We start from the raw sequence: 12,433 nt of genomic DNA on the forward strand, positions 1-12,433 counted from the left end.
CAAGAACACTGGAGTGGATTGCCCTTCCCTTCTCCAGGGGCTCTTCCCAACACAGGGATCGAACCCCAGTCTCTTGAATTAGCAGGCAGATTCTTTACCACTGAGCCACCAGGGAAGCCCTGTGGCTGTGTTTTAATAAATCTTTATTTATATGTGTTTTAATAAAACTTTATTTATACAAACAGGCAGCTGGCCTTTGGGCCATGATTTGCACAAGCCCTGTTCTAGGCTAATGCAGCCTTTACAGCTCACTATCTCAGAGGGAAAGAGAGAAAAGAGAGACTCTTATATCTCTTAGTGTCCAAATATTAAAGCCCAGAGAAGAATTTGACTCATCCTACTTGGGTCAAGTGCCCATTGTCAAATCAATTACTGTGGTTCCAAGAGGTGAAGTATCTTGAGTGGTCAGTCCATTCCACGTGCCCACTGAAGCAGCAGTGGGGAGTCAGCTCAACTAGGACCATATGGAATAAGAAGTGGGTACTTTACAGAAGGAGGAGGAAGGAACACAGATATCCACTGCAAGGTGCCAACAAGAAAGAGCATGAACTGACTGCCCCAAGTTACCAGTGATGATCCAGCTTGAAATTGGTCCTGACACCACCTCGGGGCATCAGGCCAACCCCTGCAGTGCTGACACACGCCCTGTCCTGGCCTTTTCCCTCTGTGCACAGCCTGCTCCTCAGCTGCCTTGTACCCAGTTTGCACCCAGTCAGAACACACTTGCCCACTCTTTCCTTCCTCATGCTGTGCCTGCCTGAGTGGGACTAAAGGGCAGATCACTGGGTCGGAGCCAGGCTGAAGCTCCCCTGCCCTTGTTGGGTGCTGCTCTGCTCTGGCGGCCTCAGCAGTCTCTCTTCGCCTTGAAGGGAGGGTCGATTCTGGTTCTCTTCCCTCCATTCTGGTTCTCTTCCCTCCTGAGCCTTTGTCTGCACTCCCCTTCTTCTTGAATCAACACTTTTCCCACCATGCTCTACGAGCTCAAATATACTTGTCTTTCAAGGCTCAGCATCTCCTTCAAGATGTTTCTAAACCCTACGTTGGTCTGAGACCTTCATGTTGTTGTTGTTGCTCAGTAACTCACTCATGTCTGACTTTTTTGTGACCCCATGTACTATAGGCTGCTCTGTCCATGGAATTTTTTAGGCAAGAATAATGGAGTGGGTAGTCATTCCCTTCTCCAGGGGATTTTCCTGAACCAGGGATGGAACCCAAGTCTCTTTGCACTGCAGGTGGATTCTTTACCGTCTGAGCCACCAGGGAAACCCCACCCTTCCCCATTCCAAAACACAGAATGTGCAGACTCATTTTCTTATGGTTATTTGTTTGCCTGTGTCTGCCAATAGCTCCTGAGGGGAAGGACCAAAGCTAGTTTACCTTAGGTCCCCAGCCAGCGCTCAGCACAGGACTTGGCACCAAGCAGGCAAGCAGTTGTTGGATGGGGCTGCCTGCTGCAGCTCCAGCTCATCCTGCGTAGGGTTGCAGGCTGCCGCTTCGTGCTCGTGTTTAGTTGGTTGGTACCTGCTGTTTGTCTTCCCTGCCTCTTCTCTCAGGACATATATCCACCTGTCTTGCAGATTCATGACCCTTTCTCCTCTAACTCCTACTCTTCTGCAGGACCCATTCGGGTAGGTTAGTAGGAAGAGTGACAGCAGAATGGAAGCTGGACAAATCATTGGCAAAGCGCTCATCTGGCTTGCTTGGACATATACCAGAGTCTGACAGTGCAGGGCCATTTATGGTGGGGCTGCCACAGCGAGATCCCAAATGAGATCAGGTAGATTCTAGAGAATGTGTGTCCCCCTGCTCTGCCCACCCCTTCGCTCCCCAGAGCGGGTTCTAGAAAGGAGGATCTCTAGGGTTTAGCTTTTACCTCGTTGGATGACCATCTCACTCTTTTGGCCTATGGCTGTCTGGCAGACTGCTGTGCTGTGGCCCCTGGTGTCAGGACCCACTCCTGGGCTCTGCCTTCCTTTTGTCTCCCAGGCTGCTTGGGCTTTTCATCCTTACTGTGAGAAATGGCCAGAAGGCTGGTCACCCAACCCCATAGGCACAGATGGAGGGCCGAAGCTGTGTGTTGCCTTAATCCAGCAAGCTCACATCTGGAGGCAGCTTTCTCTGCTGGGTTGGTAGGAACTAGGAGGAAGACCCTGCTCTGGGTCTGCTGGTGCCCATAAAGAACCACTCCCCTCCTTGTTAGTGAGACCCAGTTAACTTCTCTGCTGGTCTCCGGGCACAGGCTTGATGTTCCAGGCCTTAGGAAATGGTTTAGGTGGGTGAACCAGGATTGGGGACATTCACTTTCTACATTGCACCTCTGCCAGACTGCTGGGCATCAATGAGCTGGGAGAGTCCTTAGTGTGTGTTGGGGGTAGGGGGCTCCTGGGTTGCCCATCGTGGCTGGCTGAGCGACCAATGTGCCGAGTTCATCGTCCTCTCTCAATTTACAGGTAGGTGGGCAGGGCAGTCACATGGGTCCTGGGGTTCCAGCCTCGCTATGAGAGGCACAGGGGGGTCAGATCCACCCTTAGCATGTGCCCTCCCAGAGTCCCGAGTCTCCACTCTACTATGCTCTACTGTCCAAGAAGAAAAGGCGCACACATCCCAGTGCAGCTTCCGCCTCCTCATTCCCCTGTTCCTTCTCACGCACTCACACACACCCTCCTGAAACCTGATCTCAAGGCTGCTTCGCGTGCTGGGGTTCTCAGCAGAGCTGGCAGAGCTGGCGGGCTGGGGCCTGTCTGCTGGGGCCTGCCCCGCCCTGCCCCACTACCCGCTAGGCCAGGGCAAGCAGGTCAGGCGTCCCACAACCCTGCTAGTCTGGCCAGTTATTCTGCACCTCACGGGCCACCTCCACCCTGGCTGGGCCCCCAGACTGGCACTGGTCTCTGGACAGAGGCCCCGGAATTCTCCAGGTGTAGCATGGGGCTCTGCCCAGACCGCCTGCACAATTAACACACACACACACACACACACACACACACACACACACCCCACCTTTACCATCACCCCACCCCATTTCCTGTTGTGTATGGCCCCAGGCTCAGTTTCCAAGGCCTCCTCAGGCACTGAGCCACCTCCTGGGGGCTGAACAAAGCGCACTGGAAATCCTAGTGGAAGAGTACAGGTCTGCCTGGGGGAGTGAGGGAGGCTGTGCAGGGAAAGCAGCCTCGAACCTTAAGACTGAGAAGGGACTTTCCAGGCAAATAGAGAGGGAAGGGGATGGGGTAATACAGAGAATGGTGAGGGGGCTACATTTCAAGCAGAGACTGCATGTGTAAATCCATGAAGACCAGCATGTTCAGGGAACTACAAAGAGCACAAGGTTGATAGAACATAACTAGTCTCAGAGGAGTAAAATCCAGATAGCTGTAGATCAAGGAGTGAATAGGAGATGAGGAAGCTGAGACAGAGTATCCACCTCTCTTTCTCGAAGTTTTTCCAGGAGAGGATGGAGAGAGATTGGTAGCCTGAGAACATGGTCAGGAGAGTTTGAGTTAGTTAGTTTGTTGTCATTGTTCAGTCACTAAGTCATGTCTGACTCTTTGTGATCCTCTTGGACTGCAGCACGCCAGGCCCCCCAAAGTACTGGAACTTCAGCTTCAGCATCAGTCCTTCCAGTGAATATTCAGGGTGGAGTTCCCTTAGGATTGACTGGTTTGATCTCCTTGCTATCCAAGGGACTCTCAAGAGTCTCCTGTAGCACCACAATATGAAAGCAACAATTCTTCAGTGTTCAGCTTTCTTTATAGTCCAACTCTCACATCTGTACATGACTACTGGAAAGACCATAGCTTTGACTATACAGACCTTTGTCAGCAAAGTGATGTCTTTGCTTTTTAATACACTAGGTTTTTCATAGCCTTCCTTTGAGGAAGCAAGAACTTCTAATCTCGTGGCTACAGTCACCATCTGCAGTGATTTTGGAGCCCAAGAGAAGATAGGTCATTGCTTCTACTCCCCTCTACCCGCTCATTTGCCATGAAGTGATGGGACCAGCTGCCATGATCTTAGTTTTTTGAATGTTGAGTTTTAAGCCAGCTTTTCCCTCTCCTCCTTCACCCTCATCAAGAGGCTCTTTAGCTCCCTTCGCTTTCTGCCATTAGAGTTAGTTTTCACATAGGAGAGACCCGAGCTTACTGTATGCCTAGCGGGAAACAGACAGGAGTGGGCTGCATGGCGTGATGGAGAGACCAGCTGCTTTAATGGATCTGAAGTAAGGTAAGAAAGTAAGAAATGCAAGGAGTTCCTGTCTGATAAGCTTGATGTTGTCTGTGAAGTGAGAGAAAAGAAGAGATGTCTGCTTAGATAAGGCTGAAAAACGATAGAGTTCATGGAGAGTGAAGAAGATTCGCAATAGCCACTGAGCAAGTGTGAGGGCTCAGCTAGGCTCCAGTCCATGAATTTGTAGGGGAACCAGTCTGTGTGTGTGTGTGTGTGTGTTCTAGCAGCACTTTGAGTTTATAAAGTGTAAGAGTGTCAGATTTGATTAATCTTTGATTGGATTTTGCCTTATGGATGAGACAAAAGACAATGGAACAAGAGGGTACAGCATCCTGGCAAGAGAGACTGATGAGATCAATGGAATTCTAATAAAAAGGGAAATATAACCTGGGAATGAAGAAAGCCTTTTAAACTAAAACTCAAAACCCAGAAGTAATAAGGGAAAAGATTAATAAATTGACTTCATTAAAAAGAATCTATTATAAAAAGGAGGGGGAAAGCAAGAAAACACCACAAGCCAAGTGAATAAATAAATAAACTCAAATTTATTTGCAACTGCATCTCAAATGGTTTATATATATAATATATCAAGAGCTTCAAAAGAGAGAGAGAGAAGAGTATTAGCTAATGCTGTGGTGGTCATCATATTGCCATGTATGTGTATGAAATCAATATTGTACATCTTAAACTTACACAGTGTTATATATCATTTATAGTCAATTATATCTTAATAAAGCTGGGACAAATAGAAGAAAAAGACCAGTAACCTTTTGGGAAAATGGGCTAGAGATACGAACAAAATTCACAGAAAAGGAACCGCAAATGGCCCTTCCATATATGACGATGTTTAATTCAAAGCATAGTAAAAGGAATACAAATTAAAACCACACTGAGATACTATTTGTCAGACTGGCAAAATTGAAATGTTCAACAGTATACTCTGTTTGGGGAGGCTGTGGGGGAAATGATACTGTCATACGTCCTGGTGAAGGGGAATTTGGCTATGGATCAAAACTGTATATATGCATTTTCCCTTTGATCCAGCAAACCCAACTCTAGGAATCTATTCCAAAGATACACTGGCAAATAAGATGGATGCATGGTTGTTCACTGTTACGACTGTTAGTGGTATCTACTCTGAGAAAGATGAGAAATAACCCAGGGAGCCGACTGAATAATATATATATACATGACCACAATGAGGTAGCATCAAGTATATAACTCTATCTGCTGCTGTGCATTGATCACCAGAGTATATTGAACATCAGTGAAAAAAATAAAAAAGTAAAACAGTGTATATGTTAGTTTACTGAATATAGAAGGGCATAGGAATACACACACATATGTATTTGCTTCTCTCAAAAAAATGGAGGAAAAATAAAAAACTAATAAAAATGAATACTAAATGGGAATAAAGTAACAGGAGTCAGACACAAATAAAAGTTTGATTTCTCTGAATATATCTTGCTTGGTGAATTTAATTCTGGAATTCTATAGTTTTATGTCATCATAAAACAAAACTAAAATGAGGGATACGCAAATTCTAAGACACAAAAAGAAACATATGAACCTAACTATGTATTGTTGATGAAGTGAACTCAGCAGGATTATTTCAAAATAATTTTGCAAAAGCAAAATAATTTATCTGTACTTCTCTAGTAGGATATACCCTAAGGAAAGAGAAATATAAAGAAACTTTAAATCAGTTTTAGTAATGATAGTGTTAGTAATAATACTGGTGGTATTATCCTGAATCTGCCCTCTGCATTTTATGTATGTATCTATATGTGTAGATATTAACATAATTATGTTAATATTACTACAAACAAGGAAATCAGCTTAAGAGAAAAGAGATATAAAATCTAATGGTTTCAACATATCTTTTCATTTGTGTATCCCTGTACATTCTATTAGGGGGATCATTTTTTATTCAGGTTACCAGCAGAATGGTTTTTGTTCTATTTACAGACCAATAGTTTCATAATATTATAAGGTGAGAAAAAGTAGTCTACAGAACAATCAAACAAATAATATGGGAAAAGGAAAATCAATACAGAAATATACCCAAGTTTAATTGTCTCTGGGTTGTAGGATTATGAGTATTTTTACGTGTGTGTGTGTGTGTATGCATGCCTATTTGTATCTTTTCCCCAAAATTAACACATATTACAAGCAACACCAAAAATACAGGGGTTTTTTTTTAGTAACAATTAACATAATGAACACAATTGCACTCATCTCACATACTACTAAAGTAATGCTCAAAATTCTCCAAGCCAGGCTTCAACAATATGTGAACCGTGAACTTCCAGATGTTCAAGCTGGTTTTAGAAAAGGCAGAGGAACCAGAGATCAAACTGCTAACATCTGTTGGATCATGGGAAAAGCAAGAGAGTTCCAGAAAAACATCTATTTCTGCTTTATTGACTATGCCAAAGCCTTTGACTGTGTGGATCACAATAAACTGTGGACAATTCTGAAAGAGATGGGAATACCAGACCACCTGACCTGCCTCTTGAGAAACCTGTATGCGGGTCAGGAAGCAACAGTTAGAACTGGACATGGAACAACAGACTGGTTCCAAATAGGAAAAGGAATCCGTCAAAGCTGTATATTGTCACCCTGCTTATTTAACTTCTATGCAGAATACATCATGAGAAACGCTGGGCTGGAAGAAGCATAAGCTGAAATCAAGATTGCCGGGAGAAATAACAATAACCTCAGATATGCAGATGACACCACCCTTATGGCAGAAAGTGAAGAGGAACTCAAAAGCCTCTTGATGAAAGTGAAAGAGGAGAGTGAAAAAGTTGGCTTTAAGCTCAACACTTAGAAAATGAAGATCATGGCATCTGGTCCCATCACTTCATGGGAAATAGATGGGGAAACAGTGGAAACAGTGTCAGACTATTTTGGGAGCTCCAAAATCACTGCAGTTGGTGACTGCAGCCATGAAATTAAAAGACGCTTACTCCTTGGAAGGAAAGTTATGACCAACCTAGATAGCATATTCAAAAGCAGAGACATTACTTTGCCAACAAAGGTCCGTCTAGTCAAGGCTATGGTTTTTCCAGTGGTCATGTATGGATGTGAGAGCTGGACTGTGAAGAAAGCTGAGCACCAAAGAACTGATGGTTTTGAAGTGTGGTGTTGGAGAAGACTCTTGAGAGTCCCTTGGACTGCAAGGAGATCCAACCAGTCCATTCTGAAGGAGATCAGCCCTGGGATTTCTTTGGAAGGACTGATGCTGAAGCTGAAACTCCAGTACTTTGGCCACCTCATGCGAAGAGTTGACTCCTTGGAAAAGACTTTGATGCTGGGAGGGGTTGGGGGCAGGAGGAGAAGGGGACGACAGAGGATGAGATGGCTGGATGGCATCACTGACTTGATGGACGTGAATCTGAGTGAACTCCGGGAGTTGGTGATGGACAGGGAGGCCTGGCGTGCTGCGATTCATGGGGTCGCAAAGAGTCAGACACAACTGAGCGACTGAACTGAACTGAACATAATGAACTTCCTAATCCGCTGGAAAGATGGGGGGAAGGGAGAAGACAAAGAAAATAATGTATTGAGATCATTCGGCTAGATCTTAGGAGAATTTGCTAGCATATAACATCCAATATCCTAGGAAGCAGATAAAATCCTGTCCATGCCTGACTGAGAAACAGCAAAACTTTTATGAGCTCAAGCCTGACACAGAGGTGCTTGCCCCAGGCTTATCCAGGGACCTTGTGGACTCTGGCCAGGATCCTCGCGGCCTCTGGTAAAACATCAAATGTATTGATTCACTTAGACTGTATGTACCAGGTATGAGAAACATGACTGACTCTTGCACTCAGAAGGGGAGTGAGCTGTGAAGAAAGGCAGTGTGCAAGAATGGCCCTCCTGCGCTGTCAGTGTTGACAGCTTCTTCCTGGCAGCAAAGGACGGGGAGGGAGCAGCAGTGAAACTTTTCTGCCTCTTTCAAGTTTGCTTCAAAATCTCCAATAACCTTAGACCTCCAAGCGATTACTGCTATGATTCCCCCTGGGCCTGGTGATTGTAACGATGTTAGTGATGATGGGAATGAGAAATGGATGCTGAGGTTAGAGTTTGCTGGGAGGGGTGAGTTCTAACTTCTGGGCCAGGAGAGCCCCTTCCTCCAATCTTGTTTTTCAGTAGGGTGACTCAGGCTGTTACAAACAGAGACAGCCACTAAGGCTTAGGCCTGTACACCTTCATTCTCAGCCAGGAAGGCCCTGAGCAGAGGTCCACCCCTAGGAAGTGACCCGGTGCTGGCCATCTCCAGGGCTGCCTTTTCAAGGTCTCAAAACCAGGGTGCTAGGTTCTAGTGGGGCTGTGTTGTCCAAGCATCTCTGAAAAGCCTGGTTCCTCTTGTTCTCTGCACTTTCTCACTTCCTTCTGCACGCCTCTAATGCAGCCTTCCCTACCTCCCAGCCTTCCCCCTACCCTGCCCACTCCCTGGCTTCCCAAGGAGTTCCCCAGTTTCTCTCCCAAGCTCAACATCACTTCATGCTTCCCTTTCTTCCCCTTTTCCCTCCCATCTTTCCTCCAGACCAAAATTTGTCCTCCCTGTAAGCTCCATGTCCCTCCCCCACCTTCCGGGAGCTTAGCGTTCCCTTTGTCCTCTCTGCCAGCAGAGTGCTCAGGCGTCTGCTCCTCTGAAGCTTCCCCTCAGCCCTGCCTGCCTCTCGGCTGCAGGATACTGCAATTCCTCCCTTCTGTCAAACCTCCAGCTCCTGCTTTGCCCTCTCACCGTGGAGTCTCCTTCCTCCTCACCCTGGGTGGTCCACCTCCCAGAATTCTCTCCCAAATTCTGTCTCTTTGCACTGGCTGTATTCGAGGGGGTTTTTCTGTTCACTGGACAGCATCTCATCTCTGAGTTCCCAGCTTGCAGGAACAGCAAGGACAGCCGGGCTTGTGGGATGGATGCAGGCGTGGATAACCTGCTAGAGAGCATCCAGCTTGGGGATGTTGATTCCTGCTGAGCGCATCCTGTCTCTCCACTCTGGCAGCTGGCCACATATGGCCTGGCCAGGCCCACTCCTGCAAACCCAGGCTCCACTGAACAAGGCCTATCAGACCCCACCTAGAAACTACCCAATGAGTAGAAACTACCCAATGGGGTCGCCAGGGAGTGCTGGAACGTAGAGGCTGGCTTCCAGCAAATCCACAGTCGAGACGGATGCCAGCCAGCACTGCAGCCTCATGCACTCTGGGACCCTCAACAGCCCTGTTGTATTCCAGGTTCTCGAAGCCAGCACCCATGTTCCTGGATGACTCCTTCCGCAAGTGGGCTAGGATCCGGGAATTTGTGCCGCCTTTTGGGATCAAAGGTCAAGGTATGTTGGGGACCCTGCCCCACTCTATATTAACATCTTATCTCCCAGGTTACCTTCCTGGGCCTCAGGGCAGGGCTGTACCCTCAGCAGTCTCCCTGCTGGGGACCCCCCCCTAAAAAAAATCAATGCCCTACCTCCCCTCTCTTTTTCCTGTCCTTGCTTGTTTCCTGCTTCTTTAGTGGAATGTTTGCTCAGAGCTTTCCATTTGCTGGGACTAGGTACACAGTAGTGGAGTAGACAGATGTGGTCCTTCCCCTCACAAAGCTCCAGTATGACACAGACACTGGTACTTGGGGGGCAGGACATTAAGGCCTCTGATGAGAGAACACAGTGCTGTGAGACCACCCAAAAGGGGTGCCTGAGACATCCGCACGAGAGGACTAGGTATGAGGGGGGACATCCCAGGGGAAATAGAGGCCGTGCCCCATGACTGCCCCCAGACCCCTCCGTCAACCCCTCCTGATGTTCTTCACCTTATGTAGCCTCCCCTCCAGTCCATCCTTATCCTGTCCAAGGCTAACCTTTCCGTCCGATACTCTCAGAACTGTCCCCTTCCATTGCCTCAGGGACCTCACCATGCAGCTCCTGCCAAAAGACTTCTGCGTCACTGAGGGTTTAACAGTTCTGTTTCTGTGACAGATTCCCTGTTTCAGGGCATGGTAGATTTTTGGCTTTACATCATACATAGAAGGATCAGATCCCAGTTCTACCTCTCTACTAGCTGTGACCATGGACAAGTTGCCCACATGTTTTTGCTTTAGTTTTTTCATCAGTGACATGGAGAGAATAAGACCACCATAGTAGGTTGTGGTCAGAATTAAATGAGATGAGTGTTAAAGGGTGATATCATTTAGCTAGCAGACTCCAGAATGCCCAAACTCTCTACTCAGCCAGCCCACCCCTTCCTGAAAAGAAGACAGTGGCCAGCAAAAGGATAGTCTTGAGCTGGAGCCTTGACCTTCAAAACCTCCAAGGTTGGGTTGAACCCCATGAACTCCTTTTTTTCATGGGTGCAGGGAGCCAAGCAGCCTAACTTTTCTCATACACCCTCACTCGAGATTCTGATCCTACTAAGCAATGAAGGGCAGGGAAGGCCAATACAGAGCCCATCATCCAGCAAGAAAAGTACCCCATAGTCTATGACCATTCTGCTAAGCTTCCCCTCCTAGAAAACAAAAACCCAGGCCATAGCCTTGGCCTTGGTCAGTTAGCAGCAGTATGCTTTTCCTTACAGGTAGGAAAAGGAGGGGTCTGTGACCTTCCCCAAAGCCCACTGTAAAGTGTGTCTGAAGTCACTGGTATAGAATGTTCCTTAAAGGAATGTCACCCTGACCCTCTCTCATTTGACTCCTGGAAAGATTGCCCGTGCCAATTGTCTCCTCTTCCTCACCATTCACTCCTGAAGAATGTCTCCCTCCCACCACCACTTCAGTGAAACTTCCCAGTACCCCCTGTGAGAGCCCAAGGATATTTTTCAGTCCTTCACTTGACCTCTTGGCTGCATCTGACAGTATTTTCCACTCCATCTTTTAAAAAAAAGTATAAGGTTAGACAAATTGAGAGAGTAGTGTGGAAACATATGCATTACCATATGTAAAATAGACAGTCAGTGGGAATTCGCTATATGTCAGCAGGGAGCTCAATCTGATGCTCTGTGACAACCTAGAAGGGTGGGATGAAGTGGGAGGTAGGAGGGAGGTTCAACAGGAAATGGACATATGTATGCCTCTGGCTGATTCATGGTGGCGTATGGCAGAAACCAGCACAATATTGTGAAGCAATTATCCTCCAACTAAAAATAAATAAAATTTTTTTAAAAAAGGAAAAAAAATAAGAATTAAAGATTTTAAAATTTAAAAAATAAAAAACTAAAAAAAAATAAATAAAATAAAAAAGGAAAAAAAATTAAAAGATTGTTGTGTTTAATTTTGGAGGCATCCTTTCTTTACATGAAGTATTTCAGGGTTATAAGGAAGCATAAAGACTGATAAAATGAGCATCCACATACTCTCTACTCAGTTCAGAAATAACACATGAGATACAGTTCAAGTTCCATGTAGCCTTTCCTACTCCGTCCCCCACCCTCCCCAGGAGACCAGTATCCTGGTTTTGGTGTTATGGCTCCATGCCTGTTTATGTATTTGTACAGCCTGTTTATATATCCATTAAAAATATGGCATGGTTTTTGCATGTTTTTGAACTTTATCAACAGTATTGCATATGTGTATGTGTCTTTCAAACTGATTTTTTTTGCTTATACTCTTCAGATTTATCTGTATTGGTACAGGTTACTCTAGGTCATTGATTTTGTAACTACTGTAGAGTATTCCATATACCACATTTAATCTATTTTCCTTTGGTGAACTTTTAGGTTGCCTCCAACATTTTGCTATTACAAACAGTTCTGCAATGAATGTTCTTGTACATGTTTCCTTAAACAAGTGTGTGACTTTTCTGATGCTGTCCACCTAGGAGTAGAGTTGCAAGGTGTTTGTCTGTGCACAGCTACGTCTTCATTTGATATGATGTTTCCCACTGTGGTTGTACCAGCTTACTTATCTTCAGGTCTTTATGTACGTTATCTTTTTATCTCCCTAACAATTCTGCACCGCAGGAATTCCCATCTTCATTTGAAAGATGAGGAAATAGAGCCCAAAGACAGCTAAGTGATTTACCTAAGGTCACAGAACTCATAAGCAACAGAGCCAGGATTTGAGTCCAAGGCTGATAGCATCATCTGTTATACTATAATGCTCTTGTTATACCAAAGTTTGAAAGAGCAGTCATTGCCAGAGCCAGAGAGAGGCCAAGAAGAATGAGGCCTGAATATGGTCATATGATCTGAGAACAGAGATGTCACAGAGCCC

At 45.9% G+C, this 12,433-nt stretch overlaps 1 protein-coding gene across 5 annotated transcripts in view; it reads left to right on the forward strand.

Moving 5' to 3' along the window:
• The window catches only part of ST3GAL3 (ST3 beta-galactoside alpha-2,3-sialyltransferase 3), a 226,551-nt gene that overhangs the window by 190,156 nt on the left and 23,962 nt on the right, over positions 1–12,433 (forward strand). For all 5 annotated transcript variants that reach the window (XM_069588998.1, XM_069589018.1, XM_069589026.1 and 2 more), the window contains one exon: positions 9,472–9,566. In XM_069588998.1, the coding sequence (XP_069445099.1) occupies positions 9,472–9,566 (95 nt within the window). The remainder of the gene's footprint in view (positions 1–9,471; positions 9,567–12,433) is intronic.

Source organism: Ovis canadensis, chromosome 1 (genome assembly GCF_042477335.2).
Source record: "Ovis canadensis isolate MfBH-ARS-UI-01 breed Bighorn chromosome 1, ARS-UI_OviCan_v2, whole genome shotgun sequence".
Classification (NCBI taxonomy): domain Eukaryota; kingdom Metazoa; phylum Chordata; class Mammalia; order Artiodactyla; family Bovidae; genus Ovis; species Ovis canadensis.